The sequence below is a fragment of the Oncorhynchus keta genome, chromosome 11 (assembly GCF_023373465.1).
Source record: "Oncorhynchus keta strain PuntledgeMale-10-30-2019 chromosome 11, Oket_V2, whole genome shotgun sequence".
Taxonomy (NCBI): domain Eukaryota; kingdom Metazoa; phylum Chordata; class Actinopteri; order Salmoniformes; family Salmonidae; genus Oncorhynchus; species Oncorhynchus keta.
The window spans coordinates 24496139-24520108 of record NC_068431.1 but is presented as its reverse complement, the minus strand read 5'-3'; the positions used below and the strand labels follow the sequence as shown (position 1 = coordinate 24520108).

At 41.4% G+C, this 23970-nt stretch overlaps 1 protein-coding gene across 3 annotated transcripts in view; it reads right to left on the bottom strand.

The window, feature by feature from the left end:
* The window catches only part of LOC118390663 (roundabout homolog 1-like), a 43912-nt gene extending 20818 nt beyond the window's left edge, over positions 1-23094 (bottom strand). For 2 of the 3 annotated variants that reach the window (XM_052529789.1, XM_052529791.1), the window contains exons 1-2: positions 22673-23094; positions 2156-2488 (exon numbers count right to left, since the gene is read on the bottom strand). In XM_052529789.1, the coding sequence (XP_052385749.1) occupies positions 2156-2488; positions 22673-22874 (535 nt within the window). In that variant the 5' untranslated portion in view covers positions 22875-23094. Of the gene's footprint in view, positions 1-2155; positions 2489-18121; positions 18535-22672 lie in introns of those variants that run through there. The other variant, XM_052529790.1, reaches the window with a different exon arrangement.
* Between the last annotated feature and the right edge of the window lie 876 nt (positions 23095-23970).

Here is a 23970-nt window from a genome sequence, read left to right as displayed (position 1 = left end):
GTCAGTCTACAAGCCTGTAGTTAATAAACATTGCCTGGGAAACATGTGCCCAGCACCACACGCACCACTGCCTGCTTGACTTGACTTTTGACCACCGAAAATTTGCAAGGCTTATAATAAACTAATCTAATTATTTATCTTATTTCACAGTACCATTACCACACCATATCACACTATACGTTTTGGACCACATCGCACAGCTCTAAATATCCATATATTTTATACACGGAATACACAGTGCTTTTGTCCAGTGTTGCCCCATCAACAACCTCATATATTCCCCAGAGGTCCCAAACAATTCATAGAGCAAATTTCACCCGTCTACATTGATATTAACACAAGTACATGACAGACAAGCCTGACGTCTTTGCAGGGACTTGTCATGTTTACTCAATCGTTAAGAGTCACTGTGAACCATTTCAGTTGATGGTCTAAGGAGCTCCCTTCCATTATATCCAAAAGGACAGAGACAATGGTATTTTCCCCTTGAATGTGTACATTACCACATGTTTAGGATGTCTGTTTAAATCTTCACTGATGTCCTAATGCAATACCTATGTTGTGACACCACATGGAATCATGAGACAAAAAGTATTTGGCGTCTACTTGGTCACATGTATGGTTACAATGGTCTAGTGCCATAAACTACTACTGGAATATCTCCACTCTTCATCCAAGGCTGGACTTCTTTAACATGTATTACGGGTATTCTTGAACTCAATAATTGTCTAGCTATGATAGAGAACTTTAGCACAACTCTTGAATTAACAGTGCTACATGGTTCATGACTGTAGAGGCTACGAACCGAACCAGTTCAACTATTACTTACAAAAGGTCACAATTGCACAATTATCTTATTGAGACTAACCTGGATAAATAAAAGGTTAAACGCAAACTATACTACAATCGATCTGCTTCTATAACTCAATCGAAAGTAAAGTGCCAATGGCTCCATGCCTCCACCACGTACTGCTCCAGGGAAGTCCCCCCAACAAGTCAATCAGCCACTAATTATACCAGCCAGCTCAGGAATCCAGTGCTCTGTGGGTGACCCTATTTTGTGTGCAAACAGAGGCTGGGGGTTAGGGGTAAATTAGCAGTGTTTGTCCCGGGAATGTGGTAAACGTTGATTTTGGACACCCTTTAATTTCAGTTTGCTGCAGCTAGCGACTGGAACGAGCTGCAACAAACACTCAAACTGGACAGTTTTATCTCAATCTCTTCATTCAAAGACAAAGACAATCATGGACACTCTTACTGACAGTTGTGGCTGCTTTGCGTGATGTATTGTTGTCTCTACCTGCTTGTCCTTTGTGCGGTTGTCTGTGCCCAATAATGTTTATACCATGTTTTGTGCTGCTACCATATTGTTACCATGCTGTGTTGTCATGTGTTGCTGCCATGCTGTGTTGTTGTCTTGGGTCTCTCTTTATGTAGAGTTGTGTTGTGTCTTGTCGTAATGTGTGTTTTGACCTATACATATATACATAAAATATATATATTTTTAAATCCCAGCCCCGGTCCCCACAGGAGGCCTTTGGCCTTTTGGTAGGCCATCATTGTAAATAAGAATTTGTTCTTAACTGACTTGCCTAGTTAAATAAAAAATAAATAAAAAATATATATAATAATAATTCTACCCAGCAATCACGCGGACAATCTCAATGTCTCTCGCTTTCTCTCTGGAGCAGGGGTCTGTGGTTACTGCGGGCTTTCTGTGGACCTGAAGGATAATATATCAGCTTGATATCACATTTAAGATCAGCATGGAGGGAGAGAAGTTAATAGGACAGGATGTAGGAGCCACAGAGGGCCATCCAACCAAGACAACAGAATGTATTCTAAGGCCAGATGTTCATATGCATCTGGCATAGTGTTTTTAAATGCTTAGAAGGCAGCTGTGTGTGGCTTTGGTTCCATCTCAGTATGAGCACACCTGAGTCAGCCAATCAAGCCCTTGAGTGGTTTATTAGTTAGTCTGCCCACTGCTGAGACTGATACATAGTCTCTTAACTCACATGATCTATAACAGTGGGACCTCTTTATAACATGGTACCTCTCCATCCTACTGTGCAATTATTTCTGCATGGCATCTTGGAATTTATAACAAGATACGCATGTCCATCTAATTTGAAAGACATACCCACAGTCTTACCTGCGATATAGAGGGAGGCGTTGCGGCTGGTAGCCTTGCCAGCGCTGTTCCTTGCCATGCAGGTATACACACCCTCATGTGACTGACTCCGCCTCCCTGGCACCACGCTGAGGAAAAAAAGGCTGCCCTCCGATAGGACGATGGGCCGCGATTGGCTGTCCAGCTTGTCCATCTCCAGGGGCTGGCCATTGCGGAGCCACTCAATGGAGGGCTCGGGTGTGCCGTCGGCGCGGCAGGAGAGGGTGGCGGGGCTGCCTACCTTGACCACCACATCTGAGGGGTGGTGGACAATCCGCGGGCGCACCTCCACCACATCCGTCCTCAGTCTGGAACCTGGAAGGAACAAGAACAGTGGACGGAGGAAAGATGGAGAAATTCAGGTTGTGTCAAAGTAGGCTATTGCGTCTGTTAATTCACAGAAGATCTGAAAATAGTTTATTACTATTACAATGCATACTATGCATTTCGCATCGAATGGGATCCAAGACGATTAAATCATAGTTGTTTCCCATGAGAAGCAGTAGGCCTATAATTTCCATTGTCAACAAAGTCAAATAGATAGGCCTAAAGCTAACAAATAAAACCAGTAGAAAATATCCTGCTGAAAATGCAGGTTCTTTCAAGTTCAAGTTGTATTAGTCGTATGTACGGGATTGCTTCAATATATCCACATAATTTCCTACCTCATGATGCCATCTATTTTGTGAAGTGCACCAGACCCTCCTGCAGCAAAGGACACCCACAACATGATGCTGCCACCCCTGTGCTTCACGGTTGGGATGGTGTTCTTCAGCTTGCAAGCCTCACCCTTTTTCCTCCAAACATAACGATGGTCATTATGGTCAAACAGTTCTATTTTTGTTTCATCAGACCATAGGACATTTCTCCAAAAAGTACGATCTTTATCCCCATGTGTAGTTGCAAACCGTAGTCTGGCTTTTTTATGGCAGCTTTGGAGCAGTGGCTTCTTCCTTGCTGAGCGGCCTTTCAGGTTATGTCGATATAGGTCTCATTTTACTATGGATATAGATACTTTTGTACGATTTCCTCTAGCATCTTCACAAGGTCCTTTGCTGTTGTTCTGGGATTGACTTGAACTTTTCACACCAAAGTACGTTCATCTCTAGGAGACAGAACGCGTCTCCTTCCTGCGTGGTCCCATGGTGTTTATATTTACGTACTATTGTTTATACAGATGAACGTGGTACCTTCAGGCGTTTGGAAATTGCTCCCAAGGATGAACCAGACTTGTGGAGGTCTACAATTGTTTTCTGGGGTCTTGGCTGATTTCTTTTGATTTTCCCATGATGTCAAGTAAAGAGGCACTGAGTTTGAAGGTAGGCCTTGAAATATATCCACCGGTACACCTCCAATTGACTCAAATTATGTAAATTAGCCTGTCAGAAGCTTTTAAAGCCATGACATAATTTTCTGGAATTTTCCAAGATGTTTTTAAGGCACAGTCAACTTAGTGTATTTATACTTCTGACCCACTGGAATTGTGATACAGTGAATTATAAGTGAAATAAACTGTCTGTAAACAATTGTTGGAAAAATTACTTGTGTCATGCATGAAGTAGATGTCCTAATCGACTTGCCAAAACTATAGTTTGTTAACAAGAAATTTGTAGAGTGGTTGAAAAACGTGTTTTAATGACTCCAACCTAAATGTATGTAAAACTTCTGACTTCAACTGTATATATGGGATCATCAGAACTCAGACATCCCAAATGGGCACTTTCCTAAATTCGCGTGCAGCAGTCCAGGTACTTCAGACGTGCACGTTGCCTGAACATTATCAGGACAGAGAAACCAGACAGAGACATGCTCATTGCTCACGCCAAACAAAAGACAATTGCAAAATGTACAAAACTCATAAATGGTTATGAAAATAAAACTACTGGTTTCTCACAAGGTTTTGAACTATGCAAACTATGTTTCACCTCTAAGAATGAGAACGGTAAATTATTAAATGATACATGCATTAACAGAAATCAATGTAACCAAATGACAGGTATTAACGGTACAATTACTTGGCCTACTGGTGACATACAATACCAGTCAAAGTATGGACACCAACTCAGTTTGGACACCGACTCATTTCAGGGTTTTTCTTTATTTTTACTATTTTGTAGTTTGTAGAATAATAGTAAAGACATCAAAACTATGAAAAAACAAATATGGAATCATGTAGTAACCAAAAAAGTGTTAAACAAATCAGAAATCTGATTTTTTTTCTTCTCACCTTAACCAGCTAGGCCAGTTGAGAAGAAGTTCTCATTTACAACTGCGAGCTGACCAAGATAAAGCAAAGCAGTGAGACAAAATCAACAACACAGAGTTACACATGGGATAAACAAATGTACAGTCAATAACACAATATAAAAACATGTGTACAGTGTGTGCAAATGAAGTAAGGAGGTAAGGCAATACATAGGCCATAGTGGTGAAGTAATTACAATTTAGCAATTAACATTGGAGTGATAGTTGTGCAGATGAGGATGTGCAAGTGGAAATACTGGTGTGCAAAAGAGCAGAAAAACAAACACAAATTTGGGGATGAAGTAGGTGGTTGGTTGGATGTTTTTTTTGCAGATGGGCTATGTACAGCGATCGGTAAGCTGCTCTGACAGTTAGTGAGGGAGATATAATTCTCCAACTTCAGTGATTTTTGCAAACCGTTCCAGTCATTGGCAGCAGAGAACTGGAAGAAAAGGAGTCCAAAGGAGGTGTTAGGTTTGGGGATGACCAGAGAAATATACCTGCTGGAGTGCGTGCTACGGGTGGGTGTTATTATGGTGACCAATGAGCTGAGTTAAGGCAGAGCTTTGCCTAGCAAAGACTTATAGATGACCTTTAGCCAGTGGGTCTGGCGACGAATATGTAGCGATGACCAGCCATCGAGAGCATACAGGTCGCAGTGGTGGGTAGTATATGGGGCTTTGTTGACAAAACGGATGGCACTGTGATAGACTGCATTCAATTTGCTGAGCAGAGTGTTGGAGGCTATTTTGTAAATGGCATCGCATAAGTCAAGGATCGGTAGGATAGTCCGTTTTACAAGGGTATATTTGGCAGCATGAGTGAATGAGGCTTTGTTTGCGAAATAGGTAGCTGATTTTAGATTTTATTTTGGATTGAAGATCCTTAATATGTGTCTGGAAGGAGAGTTTACAGTCTAGCCAGACACCTAGGTATTTATAGTTGTCCGCATATTCTAAGTCAGAATCGTCCAAAGTAGTGATGCTGGTGCAGGCAGTGATCGGTTGAAGAGCATGCATTTAGTTTTAATAGCATTTAAGAGCAGATTGAGGCCACGGAAGGAGTGTTGTATGGCATTGAAGCTCGTTTGGAGGTTTGTTATCACCGTGTCCAAAGACAGGCCAGATGTATAAAGAACGGTGTCATCTGCGAAGAGGTGGATCAAAGAATCACCTGCAGCAAGAGTGACATCATTGATATATACAGAGAAGAGTCAGCCCAATGAAACTGGCTCTCATGAGGACCACCACAGGAAAGGAAGACCCAGAGTTACCTCTGCTGCAGAGGATACGTTCATTAGAGTTACCAGTCTCAGAAATAGCAGCCCAAATAAACACTTCACAGAGTTCAAGTAACAGATACATCTCAACATCAACTGTTCAGAGGAGACTGCTTGAATCAAACCTTCATGGTCAAATTGCTGCAAAGAAACCACTACTAAAGGACACCAATAAGAAGAAAAAACTTGATTGGGCCAAAAAACAGGAGCAATAAACATGATTCTTTTTTTAGGTATTTTTCTTAAAAATCCATTGTTGGTTAAGGGCTTGTAAGTTAGCATTTCACTGTAAGGTCTACACCTGTTGTAATCAATGCATGTGACAAATAACATTTCATTTGATTTGATTAGACCAGTGGAAATCTGTCCTTTGGTCTGATGACTACAAATTTGCGATTTTTGGTTCCATCCGCCGTGTCTTTGTGAGACACAGAGTAGGTAAACGGATGATCTCTGCATGTGTGGCTCCTACCGTGAGGCATGGAGGAGGTGTGATGGTGCTTTGCTGTTGACACTGTCAGTGATTTACTTAGAATTCAAGGCACACTTAACCAGCATGGCTACCACAGAATTCTGCAGCGATGTGCCATCCCATCTGGTATGCGATTAGTGGGACTATAATTTGTTTTTCAACAGGACAATGACCCAACACACCTCAAGGCTGTGTAAGGGCTATTTTTTTATTTAACCTTTAGGCAAGTCAGTTAAGAACAAATTCTTATTTACAATGACGGCCTACCCCGACCAAACCCGGACGACGTTGGGCCAATTGTGTGCCGCGCTATTGCGCGCCGCACTATCAAACAAATTGAAATGGTTTGGGATGAGTTGGACGGCAGAGTAAAGGAAAAGCAGCCAACAAATGCTCAGCATATGTGGGAACTCCTTTAAGACTGTTGGAAAAGCATTCTAGGTAAAGCTAGCTAGCTACAGTATTGCAGGCAGGCTAGCTCAAATGAACTGCTAACATAGCTAGCTATCTAGCCACCTTTACATACTGTATAGCTAGCTAGCTATGTGAATTAAATAAATCACCAGATAGCTACCTAACTTCATATTAGCTAGCTATCTTGTAAATAAATGTAAAACCCACACTCTAAATATATTTGTAGGTAGGTAGCTAGCTAGATAGCTAACAGCAATGGAAGAGGGTGAAAGGATTAGCAGCTCAAGCTGTCAAAGAAGGGAGAGAGTAGGCTACTCTGGATAGGGCAGGTACTTTTGTGTAGTTTCAGTCCTTCGAGAGAAAAACTGAGGACAGAGATAATAGCAACATAATATTCAGTGCTTTCTAATTTCAGTATACTGAAGCCTGTTTCTTTGTGATGTTTTCTGTCCTCAGATACAGAGAGCTGTGAAAACCTGTCTGCGGATGAAGAGGTCCCAATGAATGTCCCAAGAGCAGTGGTTCTCAAACCTGGTCCTGGAGACCCAAAGAGGTGCACATTTTGGTTTTTGCCATAGCACCACACATCTGATTCAAACTCACCATCAAGCTTCAAGTGATATTTATGTATTAATTTGCGATGCCATCCTTGATATGATCCTTCTGTTGTCACATGCACGTGTGCGCACATGCATCTATCTATCGATCTATCTATCCAATGTTACCATTTGTAATGAGAGATATTTCCCAACCAAGGGACAGGCATGAATTCCTCCATGGTCATGGCCTCCTGGACCTTCCCGAAGACAGCCTGATTCTAGGAGCAGAGCACCCGGGACCCCAGCCCCATGTCTTCATGGGAGATGAGGCTCCTTTTCAGGAGGAACATGGTCTTCAACTACCGCCTCTCCCGAGCCAGGCTGACAGTCGAGTGCACCTTCGGCATTCTTGCGTCCCAGTGGCGGAGGTACCAACGAGTCATCGGGGTCCACCCTACTAACGCAGAGGCGTGTGAAGGCTACATGTGTCCTGCATCCTGTAACTTCATGAGGATGGCCACGAGGACTCAGTGCTGTGTGCGAGAGGAGATGTCTGCTACTCTGCAGGATGATGCAAGGATGGGGGCCTACAACGCAGCACGGGAGGCAATCCCTGTGCGGGAGACCGTCACCTCCTACTTCTACTAGGAGGGTGCCATTTCCCAGGCAACATCTTTTGCGATAGACTACACATTGCACAACCAAAGGCTCTTTTAAGAGCAACGCACATTGCAATAAGAGTATTCTTCCATTTACTTAGCAATTCCCAGTTTCCCTCCTTTTGATTTCTACTTCTCTCTTAGCATACAGTTCAAAACAGGCTATTTTACGAGTTACCCATATTGAAAAAATGTAGAACACTAAGATGCCCTACAACCCATACCTGCATCAATCTGATGAATTGATTGTGTTCTGCAGTAAGAAGGCTCAGGTGTATAACTGTGTGGGCTGTGGCTCCTTCCATTTTAGTTATTTAGCAGATGCTCTTATCCAGAACACCTTACAATAGTGAGTACATACATTTTCTTTCTGGTCCTCCTTGGGAATCAAACCCACAACCCTGGAATTGCAAGTGCCTTGCTCTACCAACTGAGCCACAGGGGACACCCAATCAAAAGATCAGAGAATTAACCAAGCACTGAAAGCATAAGGTACAGCTAGCTAGCACTGCAGTGCATAAAATGTTTGCCACAAAGAGAAAGACAATAGTTCAACAGCTTTGAACAAATTAATTTCTCAAAAAATGAAGCGAAAAAGCGAGAGAGCAATAGAGAGAGCTAGCCATATTTTTTCACTTTCATTTTCACTTAATTAGCTAGCGACTGCAGCTAGCTGGTTTAGCCTACTCAAACACCCGTTTATTATACAAAATGTACACAAACACTTGAATGAGAAAAGGCTGATCTGAGAACTGGTAAACTAAACACTGACTATGGGTGAATATCTACCTATTGTAAAATATGTACAGTGTCTCCCCCTTTGGGAGTAAGAATACTTTGGTAACTGTATGACCAGTATGTGTTTGTTTTTTGTTGGAGGTTAATAATGGGATGGAAATCCTTTTGAGATACTTATACTTAGGGAAAGCTTATATTGGCATAACAAGGTTGTTGGTTGAAGTTTATGTCTTTATCTCTTTGATCAATTAATGTCAGGGGTATTCGTTATTTACTTAAACATAAGGCTATTTTCCTGTATTGCAAACAGTTTAATGCAGACTTTTACTTTCTATAAGAGACTCATGCTTGTTCCTCCGATCTAGCTTTTTGGAAAAATAAATGGGGTAACAATATCTGGTTATCATATGACAACAACCACTCTGCAGGTGCAGCAGTGTTAAAACTTCTTGATGCACCCATCCCGTTAGGGGTATCATTTTCATCCACCACCACTGAATTGCAGAGCGCCAAATTTCAAATTAATTCACTAAAAATATTTAATTTTCATGAAATCACAAGTGCAATATAGCAAAACACTGCTAAGCTTGTTGTTAATCCACCTAGCGTGTCAGATTTCAATAAAGCTTTTCGGCGAAGGCTATCCAAGCGTTTATGTGAGCACATCTCTCTCAGTCGACAAAATATTACAAACAGCTAGCAGCCAAGTAGATTCTGACTTTTGTGACCAAAAGCAATAAATTAAATCACTTACCTTTGATGATCTTCGGATATTTGCACTTACGAGACTCCCAGTTACACAATAAATGTTCCTTTTGTTCCATAAAGATTATTTTTATATCCAAAATAACGCGCCAAACAAATGGAGGTATGTTCAGAAATCAACAGGCTCGAGCGGTCACGACATCGCAGACGAAAATTCCAAATAGTATCCGTAATGATCGAGGAAACATGTCAAACGTATTTTTGAAAAGCAATCAAATTAATAGTTTACCTTTGGTGATCTTCGGATGTTTTCACTCACGAGACTCCCAGTTAGACAGCAAATGTTCCTTTTTTTCCATAAAGATATTTTTTTAATCCAAATACCTCCGTTAGTTTGATTTTTTTATTTTATTTTTATTTCACCTTTATTTAACCAGGTAGGCTAGTTGAGAACAAGTTCTCATTTGCAACTGCGACCTGGCCAAGATAAAGCATAGCAGTGTGAACAGACAACACAGAGTTACACATGGAGTAAACAATTAGCAAGTCAATAACACAGTAGAAAAAAATGGGCAGTCTATATACAATGTGTGCAAAAGGCATGAGGAGGTAGGCGAATAATACAATTTTGCAGATTAACACTGGAGTGATAAATGATCAGATGGGCATGTACAGGTAGAGATATTGGTGTGCAAAAGAGCAGAAAAGTAAATAAATAAAAACAGTATAAAAACAGTATGGGAATGAGGTAGGTGAAAAGGGTGAGCTATTTACCTATAGACTATGTACAGCTGCAGCGATAATAGCTGATGTTTGAAGTTGGAGAGGAGATAAAAGTCTCCAACTTCAGCGATTTTACAATCCCAGTCAAGGCAGCAGAGTACTGGAACGAAAGGCGTTGAGGTGTTGGCTTTAGGGATGATCAGTGAGATACACCTGCTGGAGCGCGTGCTACGGATGGGAGTTGCCATCGTGACCAGTGAACTGAGATAAGGTGGAGCTTTACCTAGCATGGACTTGTAGATGACCTGGAGCCAGTGGGTCTGGCGACGAATATGTAGTGAGGGCCAGCCGACTAGAGCATACAAGTCGCAGTGGTGGGTGGTATAAGGTGCTTTAGTGACAAATCACTGTGATAGACTGCATCCAGTTTGCTGAGTAGAGTGTTGGAAGCCATTTTGTAGATGACATCGCCGAAGTCGAGGATCGGTAGGATAGTCAGTTTTACTAGGGTAAGCTTGGCAGCGTGAGTGAAGGAGGCTTTGTTGCGGAATAGAAAGCCGACTCTGGATTTGATTTTTGATTGGAGATGTTTGATGTGAGTCTGGAAGGAGAGTTTGCAGTCTAGCCAGACACCTAGGTACTTATAGATGTCCACATATTCAAGGTTGGAACCATCCAGGGTGGTGATGCTAGTCGGGCATGCGGGTGCAGGCAGCGATCGGTTGAAAAGCATGCATTTGGTTTTACTCGCGTTTAAGAGCAGTTGGAGGCCACGGAAGGAGTGCTGTATGGCATTGAAGCTCGTTTGGAGGTTGGATAGCACAGTGTCCAATGACGGGCCGAAAGTATATAGAATGGTGTCGTCTGCGTAGAGGTGGATCAGGGAATCGCCCGCAGCAAGAGCAACATCATTGATATATACAGAGAAAAGAGTCGGCCCGAGAATTGAACATGCATTATGATGCATTATGCCCAGGAATCCACCGGAAATAGCGGTCACGACAACGCGGTCACGACAAAAATTCCTAATTATGTCCATAATATCGACAGAAACATGGCAAACGTTTTCTATCATCAATCCGCAAGGTATTTTTCAAATATGTATTCGATAATATATCAACCGGGACAGTTGGCTTTTCACTAGGACAGGGAGGAAAAATGGCTACCTCTCTGTTTTGCGCAAAAATCACACAGAGCCAACAACTGACCACTTATGCAATGTGGACGTTTACGCTCATTCTTCAAAATAAAGGCCTGAAACTACATCTAAAGGCTGTAGACACCTTAGGGAAGCCACAGACAAAGGAATCTGGTTGATATCCCTTTCAATTGGCAATAGGGATGCATAGAAAGACAGGGGTTTCAAAATAAGAGTCACTTCCTGATTGGATTTTTCTCAGGCTTTCGCCTGCAATATCAGTTCTGTTATACTCACAGACAATATTTTTACAGTTTTGGAAACATTAGAGTGTTTTCTATCCTAAGCTGTCAATTATATGCATAATCTAACATCTGGTCCTGAGAAATAGGCTGTTTACTTTGAGAGCGTTATTTTTCCAAAAATAAAAATAGTGCCCCCTAGCTTCAAGAGATTTTAAGGAAGAGTGTTTTGAATACTGATGTTAACCTTTCTGGAAAACAGATCATCCAAAGGTGGGGGAGTGGCAATATTTACCAAGGATCCCCTTCAGTGCTCAGTTGTCTCCACCAAGTTTGTCCCCAAATAATTTGATTTGCTGGTTTTAAGCATTAAACTTTCAAATAGCTCTTTGTTGACTGTTGCTGGGTGCTATCATCCTCCATCAGAACCAGCCCATACCTTACCTGCCCTAAGCTCTCTCCTGACCCCTTACACTAAGTCTGAATTTGTCCTGCTAGGTGACTTAAACCTGGACATGCTTAAACCATCTGACCAAGTCCTAAAGCAATGGGACTCCCTAAATAGTTCTCACATTATTACCAATCCCACAAGGTATGACTCCAAACACCCCAAAAAAAGGCTAGTCTCCTCGAAGTTATCCTCAGAAATAATCCTGATAGGTATCAGTCTGGAGTTTTCTGTAATGACCTTAGTGATCACTGTTTTACAGTCTGTGTTCGCAATGGCTGCTCAGTGAAAGGACCTGTCCTGATTTGTCATAGATGCTTGCTAAAAAACTTGAATGAGCAAGCCTTCCTTCATGAACTGGCCTCTGTAAAATGGTATAGAATCAGTTTGATCAGCTCTGTCGATGATGCTTGGACCTTCTTTTTTATATTTTCAGTGGTATTGTTAACAAACACACCCCCATAAAGAAAATGTGAATTCAAAACTGGTTCAGCCCCTGGTTCGACCGTGATCTTGCAGAGTTACTCCACCTTAAGAATTACATTTGACGAAAGGCTCAGCACACGCATACTCAGGTTGACTGGCTATCGTTCAGGCAAATGAGAAATAAGTGCACTCAGGCCAAAGGCCAAAGTTAGTTATTTTAAGGAGCAGTTCTCTCTCTGTAACCCCAAGAAGTTATGTAAAACGGTTAAAGACCTGGATAATAAAGCCTCCCCGTGTCACAGCTGCCCATGTCCCTTAATGTTGATGATGTGGTTGTTACTGACAAGAAGCACATGACTAAGCTCTTTAATCACCACTTCATTAAGTCAGGATTCCTATTTGACTCAGCCAACCCTCCTTGCCCATCCAACATTTCCTCATCTCCCACCTTTTCTAATGCGACTATCCCCGATGCTTCTCCCTCGTTTTCACCTGCCCCGCTACAAAGTTTCTCCCTGCAGGCAGTGACTGAGTCCGAAGTGCTAAAGGAGCTCCTTAAACTTGAACCCCAAAAAACATCTGGGTCAGATGGTTTAGACCCTTTCTTCTTTAAGGTTGCTGCCCCTATCATCACCAAGCCTGTATATCCTTTCTGGGGAGGTTCCCATTGCTTGGAAGGCAGCCACAGTTTGTCCTTTATTTAAAGGGGAGTTCCAGCTGATTCTAAATGTTATAGGCCTATTTCTATTTTGCCCTGTTTATCAAAAGTATTAGAAAAACTTGTCAATAATCAACTGACTGGCTTTCTTGATGTCTATAGTATTATCTCGGGTATGCAATCTGGTTTCCACTCAGGTTAGGGATGTGTCACTGCAACCTTAAAGGTCCTCAATGAGGTCACCATTGCCCTTGATTCTAAGCAATATTGTGCTGCTTTTTTTATTGACTTGGCCAAAGCTTTTGATACGGTAGACCATCCCATTATTCTGGGCCGGCTAAGGAGTATTGGTGTCTCTGAGGGGTCAGTCAGAAAATCTGCCATCTCAGCCACTGCCTGTACCCAAGGGAGTACCCCAAGGCTCGATCCTAGGCCCCACAATCTTCTCAATTTACATCAACAACATAGCTCAGGCAGTAGGAAGCTCTCATTCATTTATATGCAGATGATAGTCTTACACTCAACTGGCCCCTCCCTGGATTTTGTGTTAAATGCTCTACAACAAAGCTGTCTTAGTGTCCAACAAGCTTTCTCTACCCTTAACCTTGTTCTGAACACCTCCAAAACAAAGGTAATGTGGCTTGGTAAGAAGAATGCCCCTATTTCCACAGGTGTTATTACTACCTCTGAGGGTTTAGAGCTTGAGGTAGTCACCTCATACAAGTACTTGGGAGTATGGCTAGACGGTGCACTGTTCTTCTCTCAGCACATATCAAAGCTGCAGGCTAAAGTTAAATCTAGACTTGGTTACCTCTATCGTAATCGCTCCTCTTTCATCCTAGCTGCCAAACTAACCCTGATTCAGATGACCATCCTACCCATGGTAGATTACGGAGACATAATTTATAGATCGGCAGGTAAGGGTGGTCTCGGGCAGCTAGATGTTCTTAACCATTCGGCCATCAGATTTACCCCCAATGCTCCTTATAGGACACATCACTGCACTCTATACTCCTCTGTTAACTGGTCATCTATGTATACCTGTCGCAAGACCCACTGGTTGATGCACATTTATAAAACCCTCTTAGGCATCACTCCTATCTGAGATATCTACTGCAGCCCTCATCCTCCACATACAACACCCGTTCTGCCAGTCACATTCTGTTAAAGGTCCCCAAAGCACACACATCCCTGGGTCACTCCCTCTTTTCAGCAGCTAGTGACTGGAATGAGCTGCAACAAACACTAGCTGCTTTGTGTAATGTATTGTTGTCTCTACCTTATTGCCCTTTGTGCTGTTGTCTGTGCCCAATAATGTTTGTACCATGTTTTGTGCTGCTATGATGTTTTGTTGCTACCATGTTGTTGATGTTATGTTGCTACCATGCTGTGTTGTCATGTGTTGCTGCCTTGCTATGTTGTCTTCTTCGGTCTCTCTTTATGGAGTGGAGTCTTGTCTCTTGTTGTGATGTGTGTTTTGTCCTATATTTGTATTGTATTAATTTTTAATTCCAGGCCCCCATCCCCGCAGGAGGCCTTTTTCCTTCTGGTAGGCCATCATTGTAAATAAGAATTTGTTCTTAACTGACTTGCCTAATTAAATAACGGTTAAATAAAATAAAAATATAAACATACCTGAATTTGTCCAATAGAAACTCTTGTTTGCAACTGACTAATGATTACAGCCTAGATCAGATAGATACAGGCAAGATTGTGCAAGGCAGTATTGAATGTGTCAATGACCGTTACCTTGATTACTCAAATTTCTCTCGACCTGTGCACCTACGTTTTAAACTTTCATTCATAGGCTAGGTTGTAGCAACCTCATGATAGGTATAGGGAAAATGAGTGTCATGTAGAAGCCTAAACCTATTGATGTTACCTTGAGCTGGGTGAATGGAATATGAATGACAGTCATCCAATATGCTGTAATAGAAATAAGGCCATGTTCATAACAATAACAATTGTCCTCCCTAATCTTAAAAGGCACCGACCGCCACTGATGTGAGTGTGTGTGTCCGTTTTTCAGTATAAAGTACTCTGTAGCCACTTAGTGTGGACACTGTGGACCCCAGGTGGGGACACTGACACACAGAGATTCCTGTTGAACACTTTGTGTTTAACAACCTTATTTTGTCAATAACAGTCTCCCTCCCTCACTTCATCTTTCTCCCCCCTTCTCCCTATATCAGCTGTGTCGGTGAACCCCTCCCGCATCCGAACTGCCTGCCTTACTTTTACCCATACCCACATGTACACTGAACAAAAATGTAAATGCAATGAGCATTAGTGAGCATTTTTCCATTGCCAAGATAATCCATCCACCTGATAGGTGTGGCATATTAAGAAGCGGATTAAACAGCATGACCATTATACAGGTGCACCTTGTGCTGGGGAAAATAAAAGGCCACTCTAAAATGTGCAGTTTTGACATACAACTAAATGCCACAGATGTCTCAAGTTGAGGAAGTGTGTAACTGGCATGCTGACTGCAAGAATATCCACCAGACCTGTTGGCAGAGAAATTAATGTTAATTTCTCTACCATAAGCTGCCTCCAATGTTGTTTTAGAGAATTTGGAAATATTTCCAACTGGACTCACAACCGCAGACCAAGTGTAACCACGCAAGCCCGGGACCTCCACATCTGGCTTCACTTGCGGGATCGTCAGAGACCAGCAAACCGGACAGCTGATGAAACTGTGGGTTCACAAACAAGGAATTTCTGCACAAACACAAAGGGAACCTCAGGATTTTGATCTGACTGCAGTTCGGTGTCATAACCAACTTCAGTGGGCAAATTATCACTGATCCACGCCCCTACCTTTTCTTTTAAGGTATATGTGACCAACAGGTGCATATCTGGATTCCTAGGTCATGTGAAATCCATAGATTAGAGCCTCCAGGGTTTAGTCGGGGAAGATGAGAACCTTTTGGCGTTTGTATTCCATAGCTCGTTGTCGTCCAAGTCGTAGAATGAGCTCCTTTTCCTGAAAGCGATGTACCCTTGCAATTATGGTGCGTGGCTTGGCACCGGGTGAGGGATTCGCCTGTAGAGACCAGTGTGCACGGTCAATGATGAGAGGTTTTGGGAAGTTGTCGTCACCCAGCAGCTTAGGAATGAGCTATGACATGAACTCTGTGGGTTAACCTTGTTCTTCATCCTCCAAAATCCCCACAAGTTTTATGTTCAGCCTGCAACTGCTGCCTTCTAAATCGAGAACCTTGGCTTGGAGCGCCTTGTTGTTCTTTCTAAGCTGTGCGCAGGTGGTTTCCAGGCCTCCGATCCGGGTGTCATGGTCAGACAAGTCCTAATTGGCTGTGTCCATGCGGCTCTTCAGTTCGGCCTGTGCTGTCTTTAGAGACTCAAACTTTGTTTCGAGCCTGTCAAAATGATCGTTGATAGATTTATTACAGCCTCTTTCATTTGTTGACACATTGAATCTTGTTGCTGGGTATTTGGAGAGTTGTCACCTTCAGTACTCAAATGGAGCTAGCTGCTGCTTGTTGGGCCTGTGTAGATTTTGTGTTAGCTGTTCTGTTGGTTTTCGTCACAATATTTAACTTTTTTTGCTGCTAGTTAGTGCCTGGGAAACATACTAAACAATGTGTATATATTTTTTTGCAAACTTGAAACTAAAATGGTAACAATTAAAGATTTTAAAATAAGTGGAGAGGAGATTTGAAGGAACGCTTCTACTCCATACGCATGAGCACTAGCGCCCCCGATCTTGGGTCAGTTTTGAAGGCTAGATACAACAAGAGCCTCCATTGGGAGGCTCCCCAATGCTTTTCATACCATAAGCAACTCCCACCTTCAAAAATGAGTTTTATTGTGATGGAGACTACATTGTGGTACAGTATGACTCAGAGGCTAATGGCAGATGAAGAGATGAACAAACTCAAAGTGGAGCAAGAGTCAGTAATAGTGAACTTTTACAGTACAGAGACACCACACCCAGAGGGTGCCCCTAGTCCAGGGTCAGCTCACACACTTAAGTAAGAACACCCAACACAAACAAGCAGAGACTCCGGCTAAGCTAAACCAGTCGAAAGGCCGCCCCCCCTCCCCCAATAAATTATGCAACAAAAGCGCATTCACACAAACAAAATCAAGAGGGCTCAAAGGGAAATCTGTCACCTGTGCGCTGAGCGTTGGGCAGTGGCAGTGTACACCATGCTATTACTGGCCTGTCAACAATGCCCTTATTGAATGGCAATGTCAAAACATGTCAATCACATGGGCCAATGGGAGAGACTTAGGAGGATGATACCCTATTGTTTCTAAGGCTTAATTGCAGATATGTACTATTGGATAAAAATCACAAACTTTGGCCATTGATCTGTGATGGGCTATATGTGCCTGTGTTGATTTTTATATTAAAATATTGCAACTAGAACAGCTATCTGATGGATGCTTTCATCATGCATGAGATGACATGCTTTCAAAGACTGTCAAGATCTTTTTCATAGGTTTTCAGATGTAATTTGCAACACTAGGCTAGCCATAGGCCTACTCCTGATCATAGGATAAGATAATCTTGTCTGTGGCTTGCCATGTAAAGTCTATATTCTTTCGGACAGAGCTATTTCGTGAGGAAGAAACATCTCAAAATCCTACAACTATTTTTTGAAATCGAATATTATATTTTTACATGTTTATTATTTTCAAAATCTCTAGAGTAGTCTAATAAATCTTTCCTAAATTGTCACTTCCATATTGATTGGAATAACAATAGTGTGTCACACAGATGGGCTGACTAGGCAGGTGCTGTAGGTTAGATCAAGTGTTGATTATTTACTAAACAACAAAGTGCAATTGAAAAGAAGGACAATTAAATGTAAAAATACATTTGTTCCTCTCTTGTTGAAAAAAGTAGGGGATTAAAAAAGAAATCAGTAACAGGAGATAACTATATTAACTATTGATCATACAGTTAAGCCTAAAGTCTGGCTTTAAAAAGCTACGCCTGTCAATGAACAAATGGGGGCTCTGATACCACTGGAGTCTCTGTTTGTAAACTGTTATTTTGTTGAGAGAGAAACTTCTGTTGAGAATGAGTTCAATTCATTCAATAGCTCACAAACCAAGCAACAATAACCTAGCCAATATAGGCTACAACTACGGTATTACAAACTTTATTTATTTCATTTATAGCAATAATGAGAATTAACACTAAATGCATTATCAGATATGGCATACAATCGATGTTTACCATAGATAGGCCTACATTACATATATCATATCAAAATAAAAGCCTTACCTGCAAGGTTGCCAAGAGTTGCGAAAAATACCAACAGTCTTGTAAACACCTGTTCCGTCATTTTAAATGTTAGGTCACCAAAACACAGCATGTAAACAAATTCTTAGTGCATCGTTGACCTATCTGGTGCATATTATTTCACTTGAGGACGTTCGTTTCCTTTCAACTTTTACGCACGAACCAAATTTCAATTTGAGAAATTTCTTATCAAGAATGAATAAAATTGTTCAGATATTTCAATGTTTGTTTCGTTTGCCATTCCGTCACACAATGACGACCGCTTTATCTAGATCCAACAAAGCGCCAACGCAATTAGGAATAGTCCCTCGTGACTATGATACGGACAGAATTGAGGTAGGCGAAGCCGCAACAAGTCACCGCTTTAGAAAAGCGACACTCCCACGTTAACTCCCTTGCTGGAAATGACTTTAATCGCATGAGGGGCTTATGCCACCGTTTTAACACCTGCTAAGCATTACAAACATAAATGGCAAGAAATAAAAAGGACTGCCACTGCATACATAGGCTAAACAGGATATATTGTGGTCCTCTTTGAACATAAATTGTTTCCTGAAACGCAATAATAAGATAATTTGCTTCTGGGGCACTTTAAAGCCTACCTTATTCGTTTACATTTATTTACATGTTCCCTTATTTTAAGTGCCAATTTCAGGGTTATAAATTCTGGTACCCTACAGCAATATTGATCCTCATAAGCTATATTGGTTGCCTATATGTTTGGTTTCCAGCATTCTTAGAAGCTTATAATACAAACAGCCGTGTGGACTGGTCTTCAATTTCCATGTTTTCTTCCATGGTTTCTTATTTGTAGCAGCAGTTCTGTCAACCCTACATGGTGAGGCAGGAAATGTGGAGGCTCCCATGTTTCTTAACAATAGATGTAAATGATATGATCTCATCTCTAATGAACTGAAGAGATTTTACAGTTCTTGCAATCATGTCATATCTCATGGTTTATCATCATATTATTTCATCTAAACCGAAAAGATGTTGCACAACAAGGAATTGGAAATGCAAGGAGTTGTTTTGTAGAGAGATGCAATCACAATAATATCTGCTCATATCGACAGCCTTATTTCTCAACTGAATTTAAATTACTTATGGAGAGGTTTGACTTGCTCTAGCCTACAGATTCACACAGAGTATCTCTAAAGAATAACATATGCATTCAAATGTTCTTTTAGTATTTAGAGTTTTAATTGAGACAAAATGGATCTCTCTTTTTTCCATCCTGCTACAAATCCACTCAGATGTCATCACCAAGTGATACATTACAGCAGAAACAACAAGGAGGTCCTGCTAGAGCATAGCTGTGAAGAGAAAAGAAAAACAACTTCAGGAGCTAATAGTTACTTATCCCAATTACCCAAGATCCCCTGTGCAAACAGGGCTCTCGGAGGGAGAAAAGAGAGATAAAAGGGGGAAACTGCCACTGGTAGTTAATTCCCTCCCAAATACCACATAGATAAAGTGTTGTTTAGTGAACCTGCCATTGTGTCGGTCTAGAAAGGCCCAGTCGAGGTGATGGACGCTTATATTGATCCAAGAACTCGGGCTAGATGGCTGTGGCATTGGCCAGATGGCCGTGGCATTGGCCAGATTTCAGCCATGAACAAAAGGTTTGGAGAGGCTGAAGGAAGATGGCTAGCCCTAAACACAATGCATGAAAATGGTGGTGGGTTAAAGATGTGCTGAGGGATGGCTTTAAAATTGACCTCTTTTAATGTTATGAAGTCTCAACGGTCAAGGAGGTGTTGGAATGGGAGAGAGAGATTAATGGAATGAGAAAAATAATGTGTTTAAAAAGAGGGACTTAATGCTAAAAGCTTTTGAAGTGTTTTTTAAAATTTTATTTCAAGCAAGCTAGAAAGCAATATATATACTTGCAACAGGTGCCTTTTAAGATGAGGATGATAATTTTTTCATGAGCATGGCCTTATTTATATTACAGCATATTGGATGACTGTCATTCATATTCCATTCACAGAGCTCAAATGTAACATCAATAGGTTTAGGCTTCTACATGACACTAACATTTTCCCTATACTCACGAGGTCGCTCCAACCTAGCCTTTGAATGAACGTTTACAATGTAGATGCACAGATTGAAAGAAAAATTGGAGAAATCAATGTGACAGACAGTGACACATTCAATACTGCCTTGCACACTTTTGCCTGCGTCTAGCTGATCTAGGGTGTATCATTAGTCCAACCGTTGCAAACAAGAGGACAAATCCATGTATGTTTTTCCCAGTTTCATTTAATTTAAGAAATGTTTTTCAACAGAATCGGCGGAATGAATACACCCCTGATCACACGGTAAAGACAGGTCTCTTTCATAGTAGCCACATACAAACAGCATGAACATTTGGCTCGTTGTGTAATTCCTTTTCGCATCTATGCACTCTTCAGTGACAACACATCATCTCTCTTTGACCAGACGAAAAAACCTTTCCAAGCCAAACCTTCACATCATAACCGCTAAACATCGTTGTCACCATATTAGCTAACAACGTTAGTAACGTCATAGTCAACCTAGCTACTAAAGTAACGCGTTAGTAAACCCGCTACAATCATGCAGTACAGTGTACATTCAACAAGCAGCTTAGCAGTTACACCGGCAGGCCCTGGTGGCAATAAATTAATAAAACCAAAAGCTTACCTTGACTTGGAAGAGTTCCAGTGTTGGGTAGCCATAGCCAGCTAGTGAAACGTGAAAAAAATACAACAAAATATAGCTAGCTCTAACTCCCTCTCTTTCTTTCTTCTCCTTAATTTTTAAAGAAATTAATTTGTTCTAAATGGTTAAACTATTGTCTTTCTCTCTGTTTGAGTCAACTACTCACTACATTTTATGCACTGCAGTGCTAGATAGTTGTAGCTTATGCTTTCAGTACTAGATTATTTCTCTGATCCTTTGATTGGGTGGACAACATGTCAGTTCATGCTGCAAGAGCTCTGATATGTTTGGAGGACATCCTCCGGAAGCTGTCATAATTACTGTGTAAGTCTATGGAAGGGGATGAGAACCATGAGACCCCTAGGTTTTGTATTGAAGTCAACGTAACCAAAGGAGAACGGAAACTAGCTGTTCTCCAGCTACACAATGGTGCTACCCTACCCAGTGCTGTTGAGGCTTCAGTAGACCTTCATTGCAACACAGTGTGTTTTAATCAATTATATATTTACTATAGTTTTATCTAAAAAGGATAACTTTAATGTTTCACTATTTTTCTGAAATTCTCTGAGTTGTTGGTCCTCCCCTCCCTCCTCTGAGGAGCCCCCACTGACTTGCAATCTCTTTTGAAGGACCACTACACAAATGTATCTTAAAACAGAAGCAATCCAGTGCTACATCATTTTTATAGTTATACACTGAAAATCAGGTCAATGATCACAAAAAGTAATTCGATTGAGGATATATTATTGTTTCATCAAAGGTACACTGTAAATCCCAATGTGCTGTTATTACTCAAAACCTTTGTGGAAACCTGTTGCACTACCATAGCAGAGTACAGTTACAGTTGATTTTGTAGGGGGTCCAGATTTGAGTTGTGTCAGGTTAAACATTTTGAGTAAGTCAAGAAATGTTTGAAGTACATTGATCTTTAAGCTCATTGTTAATTACATGCTAAACTTAGTGTATTGAATGCTAAACAGATGTGTTAAGAAATTGTTAATAAAAATATTTTGTAAATCAATATATTTTGTTACACAAACATAAATAAATGTTTATTTTCACGCTGCTGCTAATAACACGTTAGTAGATTCATTTCTAAACATGAAGAGATTCCAAGTCATCTGTTTGAGCAACACTTGTTCCTTAAAACAAGTTGAAAGAAGAACGACATTCCAAACTTTTTGGCTGCAGTTTGAGGTTTTCAACAATATTGATGCAAATACAGCAACAAGAGTCAACGCCGGTGAATCTGACCCAAGTCATCTCATACTGGTTTTCCATCAATCGTCCAATACATTTCTCAGTGTTTTCCATCTTAAAGATGTCACGCATTGGTCCTCACACTGGGACACATGCTGAGTGCAATGTTTCTCATGACAGCTTGGCGCAGGCATAGCGGTCTCAGGCTACGATTAAATAATACACCAAACATGCAAATGACAACCTTAAATAATTCACATATAACTGATAATTTTTCATATGCATTTACATTTTCATTAGTAATTGGATAGAAAATATGTATGCATATTGACCAACATTAATTTGACTTTGTATGCAAACTTGATGTCTTTCTGTACTGTTATATAATTAGTCAATAGATTATAAAATATCAAATATATTACTTAATCAGTAATGCATTATAAATTAAGACACCAAATTGCATTATTAACTAATTATGTAGCCTAACTCCACAACTTCTATCCTGCACATGGAGAACATGGAGAACTGTCTAGGCTATTAGCATCAGCACTCCACAACTCCAATGAACTCATCAATCATTCTTTGCTATGGTACAGGTTTCCCTCAAAAGATGTCTGAGGTAGGTCAGGGGGAAGGAAGGGGGGTGCTTACCTTTTCTCCGGTGTGGCTTGTCCCTGTGTGGCCGATGCTGCCGGTGTTCCAATCGATGACGGACATGCTCCTTGACCGGTGTCTTTGACCCCTCGGCCAGTCCCGGCTCAGGTATACAGGTACATTGGCATTGACACTGGCGTGACCCTTCCGCCCAGATATAGAGCCAGGTCACCCAGAGCAGCCACCTGCCAACTTGCATCTTCTAGCCTCCGTGTCTTCCCTATCTGGATGACACAGCGCTACACTGAAGCTCCTAGCCTAAGGCACCATGCCTTACCATGATAGACTTTAAGTCCAAACAGGCACAACTCAACTAGTCTCTCCCCTGACAACTCTTGGACCTCCCTGCGTTAAATTATTGGAGATTGTTATAAAGAATGTTTTTTCTTTATATTCCTTCCACCCCAGCTTTGTGATGCCCTTCCCTCCCTCCCTCTTTCTTTTTTGCCTCTCTCCTTGCTCTCTCACTCTCACCCTCCTCTTTCTCTGTGCTTCTTTTTTCTTTGGGGGGTAAAAGAAGTTGGGGGGGAAACAATGATTGAAAAACAAGTTTCAGGCCCCATGCTGGGAGAGGAGGGCACGGAAGGGGACCAAATGGGTCCTGTCTTCTCCAACAACATCTGTGCCATTCGTTCTGCACGGAGCGGGGAGACCGAAAACAAGGCCTGGAGGGGGAGGAAGAGGGGAAACGAGTTTGGGGAGGGAGTTAGGGAGATACAGAGAAGCCTGTTTCACCTAAGCTATACTGAACAAAAACATACGCAACATATAACTATTTCAAAGATTTTACTGAGTTACAGTTCATATAAAGAAATCAGTCAATTTAAATAAATTCATTAGGCCCTTATCTATGAATTTCACATGACTGGGAATACAGATATACATCTGTTTGTCACAGATACCTTAAAAAAGGTAGGGCCGTGGATCAGAAAACCAGTCAGTATCTGGTGGGACCACCATTTGCCTCATGCAGCGTGACACATCTCATTCTCATGGAGTTGTCCAGGCTGTTGATTGTGGCCTGTGGAACTGAACACGCCGTCATACACGTCAATCCAGAGCATGCCAAACATGCTCAATGGGTGCCATGTCTCGTGAGTATGCAGGCCAATGGAAGAGCTGAGACATTTTCAGCTTCCAGGAATTGCGTACAGATCCTTGCGATATTGGGCCGTGTATTATCATGCTGAAGCATGAAGTGATGGCGGCAGATGAATGGCACGACAATGGGCCTCAGGTTCTCAGCACGGTATTTCTGTGCATTCAAATTGCCATCGATAAAATGCAATTGTATT